The sequence below is a fragment of the Corvus cornix genome, chromosome 9 (genome assembly GCF_000738735.6).
Source record: "Corvus cornix cornix isolate S_Up_H32 chromosome 9, ASM73873v5, whole genome shotgun sequence".
Classification (NCBI taxonomy): domain Eukaryota; kingdom Metazoa; phylum Chordata; class Aves; order Passeriformes; family Corvidae; genus Corvus; species Corvus cornix.
Genome location: NC_046339.1, coordinates 9268661 through 9283724, shown reverse-complemented (window position 1 = coordinate 9283724; position 15064 = coordinate 9268661). Strand labels below are relative to the sequence as shown.

Below are 15064 nucleotides of genomic sequence, written 5' to 3'. Positions count from 1 at the left end.
CCCAGCAGTCAGGATTAGTGTTTTACCCACACTTTTGCCCTGCAAAAAAAAAATTTTAAAACAACAAACTAGGTTAGATGATGAAATTTTCAATATTTTAATTGTAAGAGATGAAAAGGAGTGAGGGGATGGGCAAAGGAAAGCAGCCAGGCTGTCTGAAACAAGATGGTAGCGTGACTCTTGTAGAAAATATGCTTTCCTTTGATGAAACTGTTTCCTAAGACAGCTGTGATTCTGTGAGAGGTTAGCACCATGCTAATCCTCCCAAAGAAGTTAAATAAAGCCACATATTTAATTTTCCTGAACCAGAAGGGGAGTTATTGTGTAATTGCTAGTGGTCTATTTAATACAAGTCAAAAGTTTTTGAAATAAGAATGTATCAGGTTTTAAGAAGCAAGAAAACCTAAACAGTTTCCTCTTTTTTGGCACATCTTACAGTGTTATTTTAGGTGTGAAGCAGCTCGAGTGAGAGTTCAGCCATAAATCCCTGTAATATTTTACTGGTCCTATTTTACACTGGAGATCAAAGATCAGAACTGTAAGCCTGTCTTCATGTTGAGTCCAAGGACTTCAAGACATTCACTTTTGACACCAGCAGGTTGTCAGGGTGTTGATATTTTGATAATCTCAGGCTGAGTAACAAAGAGTTGCTCGAAATCTGAATTCATGGAAGTGTTGATACAACTCCTGAGCAGAAAGCTTGGCTCATAAACGAATTGCCTATTTCCTTTGAGTATCTTTTAGTGTACAAGCAAGAGATTTGCTGAGCCCACTCCATTGTTGGACTTCAGCATCCTCCTACCAGCTCTAGTGGACACTCTTGGTTAATACAATCCCTCCTCATTGGATTGTTTGTGGGAGAAGGATCACCTTGGGAGTCAGCAGTGGTCATAACCAACCTGAACCAAGAATTAAGGGACAGCCAAAGCAAGATGCCAGCAGAATGAAGTTGTTTGAAGGGAACAAAACTGTTCATGTAACTTTGTGAAGATACGGGATTATGCTTGACCAGGGTTTGTTCCTTTTTCCCATTGGTTGGCTGACCAATTTTTCCCTTCTGTTCCTTGAAGAGCTGCTACAGCAAGTCCACTGATGAGAACTGCTCTGCCTAACCTGCTCTGAACCTGGCCAGTGAGTTAGTCCTGGCTGCAACAGATGTTTCTGATTTTATAGGGAACAAGAACTTCTATCATCCCAGCATGCATGTGCTCCTTCTCATTCCCCAGCTCCCTAGTAATAAGTCTGAGACTGGAAACTCACATGTGCTTTCTGGAAGCACTTTATTAGTTGAAGAGGCAAAACAAAACAAACCCAAGGGCTCTCATAAGCAGGGATTTAGATCTTCCCGTGCAGAGGAGCCAGCTGCTAAGCAGTGTGACCAGCTGTGGTCACAGGTCCATCTGTTTTATAATGCCAGCATGATGGTGTGTAGGACCCCCCCAGCCCCAGCAGTGCCCTCTCTCACTTTGGTTTTCCAGTGGTGCCATTGCTTTGGCTTTCTGGGATGTGTGGCTGCCTGCAGGGAGAACCAGTAGCATGGAGTAGGCTGTTGGGTAGTGCTGGACAACTGAGTCTTGAGGGCAGTGCTGAAGATTTTGCATTTAGGATTTGGAAATAGGGAGAGAGAAATCCTCTGTCTGTGGTTTGATTTGAAGTGCAGACCCGCAGCTGCCAGCATTGTGGATATCAGCCTTTCACTCAAAGAAGTGCCCTTTCCAGTATTTCTTGGGCACTGCTAGACTTGTGGGGAGAGATGATGTCTTTTATTAGCCTGACTGATAGAGGGGGATTAAAACCAGACAAGTTCTCACCACCCAAGCCCTGGTTTCTATGACACATTCATTAGAAAGGATTTCCTGGGGAGTGTAGCTCCTTTTTTACATTGTAAAATTTTTTTGCCTAGCCCTGCTGGGCCTCTCCAACTGCATTTCTAGATTCAGCTACATTTATAAACCCCTTATTCCAGGTTGATGTATAAGCCCAGGTGACTTTATTTACATCTGCAGTAAAATCAAGCTGAATGATGTGATCCCCAACATAGGCACATCCGTAGCAATTTGCCAAGGAAACCACTTCCCACTGGAGGTGCTATCCTTCGGCAGCGTTTCAGCTCTCTGGATTCCTGCGTGCCCTGGCACTCCACAGGGCAGCTGGCAGACACTGCTGGCTCTTGGCAGACAGTCACGGGAAGGGCAAAGCATTTAAAAGGTGCTGGGCAACCTCTGGATTATTCAAGGCAATTCTACACAGCTCTGATATTTTGCAAATCTGGACATTAAAGATGTGCTTAGGGAAATCTTCTCTCATCCCGTGTCTCTGTCAGAGAGAGATGGAGATAATCCTGTTGCCAAAGTTCCTCTGGGCAGCCCCTGGGATCACTCCTGGAACATCTCGCTCTCTGAGTGTGACACAATTGTGACATCTTTGTATGTTAAATGCTGGGCTTGCAATTACTAGGAATCCTTTCAGGCTGCGACCGTATCACGTTAAGGCAAAAGGAAATGTATACTTATAACTTAAACTTCTGTGCCTTGTGACAGTTGGTTTATTGTCCATGTAGAGGGTGAAGAGGAATCGTGATGTTAAAACAGGAGGCAGTCAGCCAAGACTGTTGTGGTGTTGGAAACAGGTTTCTTTTAATTCAGTAAGGTAGAATAAATTGAAATACCTTCAGTGCAAAGTCATGTTATGTTATGTTATGTATGTGTTTGCTGAGCCCAGGAAATGGTTGATTGCATTCTCGCTCTCCCATGAGACTTCCTCCATGGCGTAGGTTAAGTTACTTTGCCTAAAGTTTCTCTCCTGTGAAACAAAGGTAACACAGGCTGGTGCTTCTCTAATGGTAGATTTGTTACAGCTAATTGCTTGGTGAGTGTTTAGTGCTGTAATTATGATCTGAGTTAAAGCTTTGCTTGTGTTTCACATCATTGAAAGCCCTTCCATTGAATTATAGCCTCTTGAATCGGATATTAATCCTGCTCAAGTACACTTAAAACAAGCTTGGGCTTTTGTGTTCATTGTAGGCATTTTTCTAGCAAACTGGTATTGCTGCAGGAGATGTGAAGGGAAAGAGGACATGCTAAGGCACACAAATATTCAGGAAGTACAGACCGTTGTCAGATGGTCAATCAGAGTTGGGGAGAGAGAGAAAAGCAGCTTTTAATTTGGGTGGGAAAGGGCACGGGAGCTTTTATTAAATTACTAGGACTTTGTTCACTCTGACCTGAACGTCGGGGTCTCACAGTGGTCATGGGTGATCTTAGGCAGGCAGGGATTTCTGAGAGTCTATAAAGCTATTTTCTCTCCTTTCTGGTATGGGTTGGCATCACTTACACTAAATTTATACCCCTGTGGTGTGGGTCCTTCCAGGCAGCATGGCCAAGCTCACGTACTGGGTCAGTGAGTTATGAATGTAGCAGTATTGTTAACATTCTGTTTGCGACTGGAATAACAGAGTTGGCGGCCCTTGTGTTGCGGGAAACAGCTTATCATAAGCTGTGCCCTTGTGACCTTCCAGGCGAACTAGGGCTGCTGATTCATGGTGTGACTCCCTGACAGCCCCAGACCATACAGTTAACCTTCTGGCACTACTGTGCACTGCAGTTAGAAAGGATTTATAGCCATTGTCTGGTGCCAAACCACAAATGTGATTAAATATTTTAAGAGTCTTTCCTTCAAAGCAAAAGGTAAGTGTAAAGTGTGTGCACTTGAGGAGAAAATGGACACCTGAGACTGTTTTTTCTTACTGTTTTGAGGAACAGTGGTTCTCCTGCCTCCAGGTAGAAAAAGTTATCTCTGAAATCATTAAATAGGTGTCAGAGTTTGGAAGAGCTGGGATTTGTATGCCAGTCAGCTTCCTGCTGGTCCTATATTTACAGGCTGGCACACAGAGCAGTCAAAACGGAAACTGAATTAAATAGCTAAATTACTTTATGGCACACAAGTAGAGTATTTCTCTTTGTTTTTCTGAAAAGCACCATCCCATGTTGCCACTCAAAATAAACTAGAGGAATAATGTGATGGTTCTTTGAGGGCAGTTATTGCTTCTTCACAAAGGTAAATAGTGAGAAGGGAAGTCAGAAGTGAAACTCAAATAATGAGTTTTGCTTCATTAAGCAGCTGCTAAAGATTATTTTTACTGCAGACTTCACTTAGGAAATAACTCAGGGATGGTTGAAACACTTGGAGCTACTCAGGTTTGCTCTAGCATGAATATGCTCAAAAGCTTTAGCTTTGTTGGTGTAGTCAGGTGAGTAATTTGTGATTTGGTAATTCAGTGTTCAGCAGCAGAAATACTGATGAGTTGTAAGTTGTTTTTTAACATGGGTTAAAAAATCTTGCTAGAAATTTATGTTGGCTGTTATTTTGTTCAAATTTTGAGTATAATAAAGTAATAATTGTTCTCCATTTGCAAACAGCATGGTCAATAGTCATAAAACAGGTACTTTTGTTTATCTCACCTGCATCTACACATTCCTGTCTGTCCTGTAAAGCATGGTTCAATCTTTGTTGAGGCCAAGCATGGCTCCTGTGGTGCATGGGAGAAGTTTCATTTATGCTTTGCAGAGAGCAGACTTGCATTTACTTCTTGATTACATGGTATTCAGTGGCAAAGCAAGAAACACAGTTCCCAAATCCAACCTCTTCAGCTCCTGACTGCCAGAACCATGTTTCTTCAACATTAAATTTCCTGATGTGCCCAGCCTTCCTCATTCTTCCCAGTGCCAAAGCGGCAGTGGGAAAGAAGTGGAAAACAGAGCAAACTTTGTGACCTTAAAAGTTGCAGAGTAAGTGTTTGCATAACCAAGGATGCAGATTACTCCAGGATGCTTACTCCATTCTACAGAGGGGAGCACTGGGCATGATCCCAGGTTGGAGACTGACAACTGCCTCTGGTCTCATTGAGGGATGGGGCTGATGGGAGTGTAGATAGCTGTAGCCATGTCTGAAATCCTCTCATTTCAGAGGGTTTGGTTTACGTCATCATTCCATGCCAGCACACTGTCTGCCATGTGATGCAGCTCTGCCGTGGGTGATGCATCCCAGAGCTGTGACATAGCCACTCCTGCCACACTGAACATGATGCTGACAGCTTAACACATTTTCTCTTTACCAACTGGTCAGGGAAGCTTGAGCGCACTAAAAACTTGTGTCTCACCAAGGCTCTCTTCTCTTCCAGGTGATCCCAATGCTTCCCAGGCTGCTCTGTGAGGAGCTCTGCAGTCTCAATCCCATGCGAGACAGACTGACGTTCTCTGTGATTTGGAAGTTGACTCCGGAAGGCAAGGTACCTCAGGCAGCAGGCAGTCATCCTGCTAATCAGTCCTCCCTCGGTGACTAGCCCCTGCTCTTGTAGTGGTAAAAATGGCATCCCTTAACACCCAGGTGGATAGCAAAAGTGAGCAATACTGGAGGATGTAGGACTGTCCCTGTGTCTTGCCTTGCTGATGATATATTGTGGAATTTCCAACTGGAATAATCTCTCAACATGGTTGGGAAAGGAGGAATATTTGTATGAATCTCAGGAATGGAGAATGTCCTGCTCCTTGCCAGGTTACCCAACCATTTAATGTCTTACCTCCAGCAGCAATTCAGAACTAATGCTTTGGGTGGGACGAGATGTGCCCCCGACTCCAGCCCTGCCTCGTGCTCCCAGGCAGTTGCGCAATGCGGTGGATGCAGCAGTGTCCCTTGGTGGCCTCTCTGGTAAACAGACTATTTAATTCCTCTTCAGAGCTGCAAATTACATCAATCCAAATAAAGCATGATAGCCCTTCAGCAAAGGCACGGTTCCATCCTCTGCTTGTGTTATTTCCAGGGAGCAGTTGTGGAGGCTGTCTGTCAGTGCAGTGAGCTGCCTTCACCTGCCTGCCAGCACTCCCCAGGTCTTCATTTCTCTCCCTGTTCCTCTCCCACACTCTTTGTTACCCTAAAATCTCTCCTTTGGTTATCACAGGGTCCCCTCACTAATCAAGGAGGGCTGGAGACTGCCAGTCCCAGAGGACTCTCTGGTCTATGCAAAATACACGTTTTCTACTCACATGGTTTTTTTTAACCACTGTTGTGCTCATACAGAACTCTTTCTGTAGACAGTATTTCTTGTGCCAATTTGGTAATTTTTCACAAAAATTCACTTTACTTCCTTATTATTGTCCCAGCTGCTCTGAAGGATGCTGAATCTATCTTTACCCTAGCAAAACTCTAGCAAAATAGGGTTGCAGTCCTGATTCTGTATTTCTGCAGTGAGTCCCTGCTCTGACACTGAAGTGGGTTGTATTTGTCCTCTGTGAAAAGTGTTCCCATTCCTATAGCAACAGCGTGATTACTCATGAGGCCTTCTAAGAGTAGCTACTAGGTAGACCTTTTATTGACTCTTGAGTCATCTTTGAACAGCTAAAAGTGAAGTCTTAATTAAAAAAAGCCTTTAATTACATCTTGTCTCATGTCCCATGCAATATAGCTTTTGTATTTCAAACAGTGCTCAGTCCAACCCTGTCTGACCAGTGAGAAAATAGAGGAGCTGTAGCATTCAGCTCAGGGAGCAGACCTCTGGAGTGGTCTGGGCCATGGCCACGCTGTTCCTGGGAGAGCAGACTGCCTGTGGCCATCTCAGCAAACTTGTTTCTCCTACAAGGCCTTTCAGGGTTACAGTCTTAGTCGAGGTCACTTGATGTGAATGTCAGGTGAAGGCTGGAGAAGAATTTACTCTTTCCAAGAGGAAAAGTGGTTTTAGGGCTTTTGCCCAAGAGGACATTCTTCTAAAAGCTGGTATTTCTAGGTGTTACTATACTTGTATCTCAGTGCAAACAGGATCACATGCTCCCCCATGCTCTGCTGGGTGAAAGGGAGGTGAGTCAAAGGCCCCAACACAGCCTTTGAACCTCAGCTGTTGGTGGAGAGCCATGAGAGCACTGACAGTGAGGACAGGATGTTGCTCAGGACTATGGTTTTTTTTCAAAAGAAGCCAGAACTGGGGAAGCCTTATCATAACTTTAGAAATTCTTTAGATGCTGGTGCTCTGTGTGGACTCTGGGTGCACCAGGTTTGCTGTGATGGAGGAGACCTTGCAGACTGATCTTGTGGGCTACTCATTGTAATTTCCAAATCCCAGCTCACAACCCCCAAATGTTGCTCCTCCATGGTGCCTTGCCCATCCCTCAGCCATGGTACGTGGGCCAGCCCATGGGAGCTTGCCCTTTCCTCTGGTGGGGTTTCCAAAGCAGGGGCTACTGACCTACCAGACATGCATCCCCCATCGCCACAAGAAGCTGTACAGTATTGAATGGATGCAGTAGAGCACAGAGCAGGTGCTGCCAGCACTGTCACAGCATCTCTGTCCAGCTTTGTGGCTTTCTCTTCCTTTCTTTCTCCACAGCATAGAGGAAGAGACATGCACAAAATAACCATGAGCTGATGGTCAGAGCACTTTACATTGTAAGATGCCATGTGCTGCACCTCTGCTGTTAAAGCACTTTTGAATTAGAAATAAGCTTGAAAGTCCTGTGACTTTCAGAGCTCTGAGTTGCTGAGTTATACAGCACATATGTTCTCTAATGCATTAAGGAGGGGGGCAGCAAAGGTATTTTGGGAATCAGTCCCTTCCTGTTAAGAAGGTTTGTCTCTGAAGCAGCGTCCTTGATCAGGCTGTCATAGAGAGCTCACTCTTCTCCCTGGACACTGTCACTTGCAGAATTCACCGTGTCTTGTTGGGCTGATGAAGGGGTAAGGTGGCACTTGCAGCTAAGGCAGAATTACAATTCTCCAATCATTCTCTGAGCACTTGTGCTTTGAATGGTTTATCACAAACCGCGTCTGTCTCCGGAGCCCTCATGCCAATGCATGACTTTTGTGAAGAGCCTTCTGCCCATGTCCCTCGGTGCCTTGTCACTGGCTTGATGACCTGTTGGATTCTCTTATATATCTCAGCTGAAAATAGGTTTCCCTGTCTGCTTTAGGAAATAATTCTGAATTGTTACTTCTACACCAGTATTCTGCTAGAGAGTTTAAAATGGAAGTGGCTTCTGGTTTAAAATAAAATAGTTTTATAAGCAATTTATGGAATATTTTCCTCTCAATTCCAAAGTAGTTTGGAAGCCCAGAAAGGTTCCTGGCTTGAGTTTGGACCTAGAACCATAGACGTGATCAGAGAAGCAAGGGATCAGTGACTGTCCATCTCTCCTCCAAACCCACCAAAGTCCTACTCAGGCACTTTCACAAGTGCTAGTCAGACACTGGGGTTCCTGCAGTACTCTGGAAAACAGAGTATTTTAAGGCCAGCCCCTCATGCCCCTGGTGGCTACACTTAAAGTTATTCTGCTGTGTTTAAGGCTGTGTTTTAGGACAACCTCTCTGGCATGTGTGTATCTGCCTGTTGTCACTCCTGCACCTGGTAACCTGTGAGCCACCATACTGGTTTCAGCTCCCAGATGATGTGAAGTTCTTTGAGCTCTGTGGAGGAGGGAGATGCAAGCAGTCCCCTCTGTATATGCACAATATATTGTTACCTGTTACATACATATACACTTTACTAGATGCTTGAGAATCTGAATTGGCAAAAGGCCTGAAGGTCTCAGCGGGACAAGATCTTCACTCGAAGATCACAGGGAGTGGGGATGTCTGGTGCCACTCCTCCCAGTGTTTGTACAAGTTCCCAAGCTTTTGTGCACTGGAAGAATGAGTCCTCAGACCAATTTGCGCTTTGCAATTTTGCAGATCCTTGATGAGTGGTTTGGGCGGACAGTCATCTGCTCCTGCGTGAAGCTCAGCTATGACCATGCACAGAGCATGATTGACAGCCCCGGGAAGGTGTTGTCACCTGAAGAGCTCCCCCCTGTCTCACCTCAGCATTCAATAGCTGAGATCCAGGAGGCTGTGCTGAACCTGCATCGAGTGGCGCAGCGCCTGCGCAAGCAGCGCTTCACCGAGGGTGCCTTGCACTTAGACCAGGTGAGTAAGTCCAGCCCCTTCAGGCTTCACCAAAGCAATTTCACCTTGTACTCCCTAAGAATTTCCTGGCCAGTCTAAAAACTCAAAGGGGAAAATCAAGGCTGGAATAGAAAGGCAGCTTTGAGTGCCAATGTCTTCTTAAGAGCAGCATCAAATTATGTACCATAAGCAGTAAGGAGGATGAAAAGAAAAAAATCCCTGTTTTTAAAGGAGTGATCCATTTTCCAACATTTTTCAAAATCCTAAAACCCTGTTGGACTGGGTAAGTAATTCATACAGTGAAACAAATCATGACAATGTCGTTCATTATCGTGCAGTTCAGATATTAGTGCACATTTCACTGGGAAAGGCTCATCCTCCACATTTCTTTCTGTGCTTGCAATATTCTTGTTTTCCACAGCTTTCATAGCAGTTCTCTGTGCTGGGAAGATGGCTAAATGTTATCTAAGCTAATACTTGTAAGTGTTGGGTGTGTTTCAGAGGAAAAATGCTAGTGAGGAGGTTTTCTGTCTGGGGTGATTTAAATAATCTTGTATCAGTAGTGGTATGTGTAATTTCTATTTTACAAGGAGATCCAGATATTTTAGGCTACCACAGCAAAAAATACTTTTGCATATGATGTTAAGCTGCTCTGAGGTGGCTTCTGGTAGTTTTTATGGGTAGGAGGTTCCAGTAATTCGCAGAACGCAATGGTCTTCCTGAGCAGGAGACACAATAATCTCTTGATATAAGGAAGCTCTATTGTTTCTTTTTGGAAGATGAGTGTGAGTCAGTATAAGGGTATTGCTGAGAAAGAAGCTATGTATGGAGTGGTGTAAGCAGGGCTATTGTATATAAGACATATGTTGTAACCCTTCCATTTTACTCAGCGTTGTAGTGTTGTCTCCGGTTGCAAAAAAGTCTAATTTTAGAGAAATCATTGCAGAGCAACAGGAGCAAGAAGTGTCTATAATCTGTGACCTTCCCCAACAGAGCACGTGGCTTATTCTGGTGAAGCTGCTGCGAAGAGGAGACAATGTGCTTTCCCCCATGTCTAAGATGGGCAGAATGACAAATTCGTATCTTGAGTTTCAGCAGAGGAGTTTTTATTTTAGGATAAATCTGCTGTAGACAGTGTGGTATCTGAGGCTATCTTGCCTACATCTATTGTAAGGGATCTTGGAGGTTCAGCACACATAAGTGAGTCTGGAGCAAGGACATTTGCTTAAGGTCCCCCTAAAATAATTTTTAAATTATATTAAAATAATTTTTGGAAATCAATCTTCCACTTCGAAGTTTTCTTAAACCTCTTTTGGAACAGACTTCCCTCTTTGAAGTTTAGCATACAATGGCTAATAAACTTTGATGCCAAGCACACCCTGAATGCTAGAGAAACATAAAAATCCCAGCTTTTGCATGAGATCAGCTGACTGGGAAGCCTTGGTGGTATCTGGGTTGGAAAAAGTGACTGGGAGCTGTGGCCCAGAAAGGTCACTAGCTGCCTTCCACAAGTCACTGTTACAGTGTAATGCTGAGTGCTCGCTGTGTGCCCCTGAGCTGAGTTACCTGTTATCAAACTAACCTCAGGGGAAATATGTTTTAAACCAGCTGTGACATTTTCAATGGGAGGATTTGGCCAGGGAAGCATCCTGTTCCAGTGATAGTCCATAAATGATTAGCTGTGTTTTGTTTTGCTCTGTGCTCCTACAGAGGAGCCATTAAAGAGAACATATTGGAGCATCATTTGTGAGACTGGGATTAAAAGTCACAGCTAAGGGCACCAGAGACAGCTGATTCCTGCTCAGCCCAGTTCCCAACCATCATGATAAACTGAGTTATATCTCACAAGTGGCACTTTACACTGTGCAGAATCTCTCTCTCCTGGCAAGAATGTGAAAGTAATGGTCTTTGAGGAGGAAGCATATTTTAGATCAAGGGACACTTTCACCACACTTACTCGAGTCAAGTACTGCCCTGATGGCTTTATTTTGATAAACTACACCCTCCCCAGCCCATGGAGAAAGTGGTTGCTGCAAGGCCTGAGTATGAACAGTGTGTGAGGGACAGGTTTGTGGACATGGCCAGTGGCATATGGCTGGACAAAGCAATCTGTGTCTTTTAATAGAAGGGGACAAATCCCTCTACTTTTGCTTCCCCAGTTCCCTGAGTTCCCATGGGCACAGCTGTGTGCTGTGAGCCACTTCCAGCCCCAAGTGAGCAAGCAAGGGTGGGTCCAAATGGGAAACACACCTTTCTAATCACTGGACCTCTCACTGATTTCCTGTTGAGTAATGTAAATCCTGAACAATGGAAGACAAACTCCAGCAGGAAGCTTGGGGCAATGAATTATCGGATTCCAAATAAATATGTGAGTGAAGGAAATGATCATCTCACAATCTTAAGGGAGGGGGTGGCTGGGCATGGATGACTCCTGTGCTTTTTTTTCCAAGGGATGTGAGCCCTCTTCCTATACATTGTGTTATGTTTGGGAGTTCTACCATGGAGTAACTCCTGATTGAACAGTGAAGACTTTTTTTGCTTACTTCCAGCCTGCCATTTTTTGGTGTGAAGTGTTCCTGTGCTTCCTGGTGGTATTAAGAAAATCCTGGGGGAAAGAATCTCCCATCCTCCCTTGCCACTGGCTGTGGTGGCCTTGGGCTAGTGCTCTCCCTGTCTGCCTCAGTTTTCTCTTTGGATTGGACTGATCTGTCCCACAGTATCCATATAGTTTAGGATTTATTCCCAAAACTAAGAACATTGCTCAGATGAAGCCATTCACGGGCATATCTTTGTAACAGCAGAAATACTGGTTGGCCAGGGAGCTCCTTGGAGCTGACACAGGATGGCTCCAGTAGGATGCAGCAGTGTCAGGCTGGCCCTGCTGTGGTGAGGAGAATGTTTCCTGTTTGAATGTCACTGCTGAATTTTTACGACCTAACGTGAGAGCAGCATCTGTTTGCCCATAGTTTTATCTTTTAGCAGCAATTTTGGAAGCAGGAATCTCCATAGCTCAATGGATGAAGAATATACATACATATTTTAATAACTTAGGAATTACATATCTGGGTCACACAGAAGACCTTGAGACATTACAGAGATAGCACAGGAAAGCTTAGGATTTGTGGGTTCAGTGTCAGTATATGTGTGTTTCTTGGGGCTGTGTAATTTTGAATTCCTGCTTTAGTTTAATCCTGGCCATAGCAACCTACATACCTGCAACCCACTCTTTCCCCCCACTCCCCAGTTCCTTTCATGTCTCTGCAGAGGTCTGGGAATCCTGCTGGGATTGCAGGGACTCCTGCTGCATTGGACCTTAAGTCTGAGGACCTTATTTGCAACCAGAACCACACATCTCTCATTCTGTGGGGATCCAGCTGTCCCCATAGGCCCCTTCTGGGTTTTTTTCCCTAGAATATGGTTTCCTGTACTGCTTGCCAGCTTCCTAGTTCCAAAAAGCAGCTGAGCTGAGTTTTAAAGGTTTAAAGACTTTGCACCTTCAACAGCTAAGGAGCTTATGAAACTTTGTCCACACAGAGAGAGATTAATGTATTTCTTTGTTTCTCATACAGGGCTGCAGCTTTTAGGTGCAAAGGCAAGAAGTCTTGTATGTGACTAAGAAAAAATGTTCAGGTATTTGCAATATTGTCTTAGGTATTTGCAATATTGTCTTCCCCCCAATTCCTTCTTCCTACACAGGACCATGAAATGCCACCCCTGTGCTGTCCTCTCACAGCTCCTGGTGCACCCAGTCTATAAACTGGAGCAGAGATCTGACCTGGTTTAAAAAGCAGAGTGAGCACAACCCACAGCTTTCCTTTTTTTTTCCTGGCCAGGTTACTTTGAAGCTGGATCACTTCCCCAGCCCACAGCTTTTAGAAACACTAGCCAGAGAATCAGATAGAAACTTGCTTTCAACAAAAACCATCAAGTTTGCAGAAAAGCTCCTTAGCTCCAGCCTGCCTAGAGGAGACGTGCTGATAAATGGTTTTCTTTTTGGCCTCAGCAGTTTAGACATGAATCACGAAGACAGATGCCTACGGGAAGACAGGTTAAAAAGGATTTCTGTGCCTATTTAAAATGAGAATATCCCGGGATGCTGATCTGTCTCTATGACAACTGTCTGTGAGCCAAGCATTTCCTTTTGTTGTGCCGGTGATTCTACCTTTGCCAGCACACTTACACCTGGGTGCTCAAAACATCAGCATTGACCAAAGTTCCTTGTGAGAACAACCCAAAGTGCATTTGCATTGTACCAGTTAATGGCACTGAATTGTTTGCTAGAATAGCTTCTCTCCTTGTTTTCTGCAAAACAGACATTCAGCTTTGCAGGTGTGTGTGAAAAGGGAAGGAAAAAAAGGACAAAAATGACAAAGATGGGAATGTTATTTAAGGGTTGAATTGGTAGTGAAATGGTCTCACTTCTGCTTGCTCCCAGCCTGTGTATCATGCCACTGTCTTGTCATGTCAGCAAGGGTTGCTGGTCCCTGTGGCTCTGTATTGTTCTGAATAACTTAGAGGTAGTAAAAATTGTATTGTTGTAGCTCTGTAGCACACTGGAGACCTATGGTCTTGTCCCATGGCTGCTGAGGATAAGGAAATCAGTGATCTTTGAGAATAGCTTTGTTTGTTTAAGACTGGTGGTACTGCTGAAGTAAGAGAACATTTAATAGAGCTTCAGAAAACATAGGAAAGAAGCACAAAGGTCCCAAACACCAGGCTGTGTGCAGAATGCCAGCTCCAAACCACCCAGGTATATGACATACAGGATTTAGTAACCAGCTCTGTATAGTTTTTGAAGCCCTCAGAACGAAGTCTGCAAACGGCTTTGAGAAGTTGTCTCAAGCCACTCACACATGGAAAGTGAGGAGGAGGAAGGACACTGCATGTGCAGGATGTGACACTGTATGTTGGGAAATTTCATATTTGGTTGTGGCTAATGGGATAGGACAGAAACATGTATTTTTAGGCAGTTGTCCTTGCTAATGCTGTTTAATTGTAAATCTCGAGAACCACAAATTAATTACTCTCATTATTAAAATTTTCCAATATGAGCAACTGCTGGAAATAATTATGGGAAATTGTTTTGTCATATTTCCTGCCTCATATCTGTATAATAAGCATTCAGGTCTTTTATTCTTGCTACATGAAAGTAATAAATATTTCTACCCTGGTTAAACAGTCATTGTGTGCAAAATACAGTTAATTAGTATACAAATGGAAGACTTAGGGTTGGAGGAAGTGTTTAGATGGGACAGCAAAGGACTATAATAGTCCTGTTGCACAGACCTCAGTCTGAGGTGTTTCCTCTAATAGCATGATCTGAATGTATGTCTTAAAATGCTGTTGGGGCAGAAAGGTCATCCTAGCTTGACTACTTTCTTGAGTGATCCTTAGTTTTTCTGTCCAAGGCTGCTGTATGTGCTATCCCTGGACACTGAGTGCGTGGACTGTTCAAGGGAGGAGTAAATGGCTTTGCTGCAGCCCCTGACTGGTGCAGGGCTGCATCTCTTGGTCAGTCTCAAAAAGAAAGGTGTGGTGCTCATTGCATGGCCTGTGACATTGGTACCAAATTAATCTCAAACTTGGTTCCATCACGGTAGGTTGAGGTGTAGGTATCTGGCTGAGTACTTGGCTTTGGCCCAAGAGAAAATCCAAAAGGCCCATCTATAAAAGCCTGAAAACTGCTATGATACCTCCCCAAAGAGGCTGTTACAGCTACAGTGCATGAACATGACAGCAGAGGCAGGGCAGGCAGTATGTACAGAACTGTGAGATAAATGGAAACTCAGACTGACAAGGAACTTTCATTATTCACTTCCTATCACAATTCCACCATTGTCTGCTCCTTCTCTTTGATGTCTGGTTAAAGAGAGATCACAAACCCAGAATGGGGACAGCAGGTGCTATGCAATCATTATGGACAGTTGCTTATACTGTGTGATACATAAGGCAGCTGGGGGAATGTTGGATGTACTTAGAGATAATTTCCTCTGGGGATTTTATTTTGCATAGCCCCAGTTAATACATCAAAACGAGCATCTGAGGCTGCAGCTTCCTCCTGGGCAATACTGCTCTTCCCTGCAGGCATACCCAAAATGCATGTGCAAAGGTGTGTCAGCAAAGTAGGGAGGATTTTCAG

At 44.2% G+C, this 15064-nt stretch overlaps 1 protein-coding gene across 3 annotated transcripts in view; it reads left to right on the top strand.

The window, feature by feature from the left end:
* The window catches only part of DIS3L2 (DIS3 like 3'-5' exoribonuclease 2), a 184637-nt gene that overhangs the window by 112873 nt on the left and 56700 nt on the right, over window positions 1-15064 (top strand). For all 3 annotated transcript variants that reach the window (XM_039556845.1, XM_039556846.1, XM_019284708.3), the window contains exons 13-14: window positions 5180-5287; window positions 8713-8946. In XM_039556845.1, coding sequence (XP_039412779.1) covers window positions 5180-5287; window positions 8713-8946 — 342 coding nt within the window. The remainder of the gene's footprint in view (window positions 1-5179; window positions 5288-8712; window positions 8947-15064) is intronic.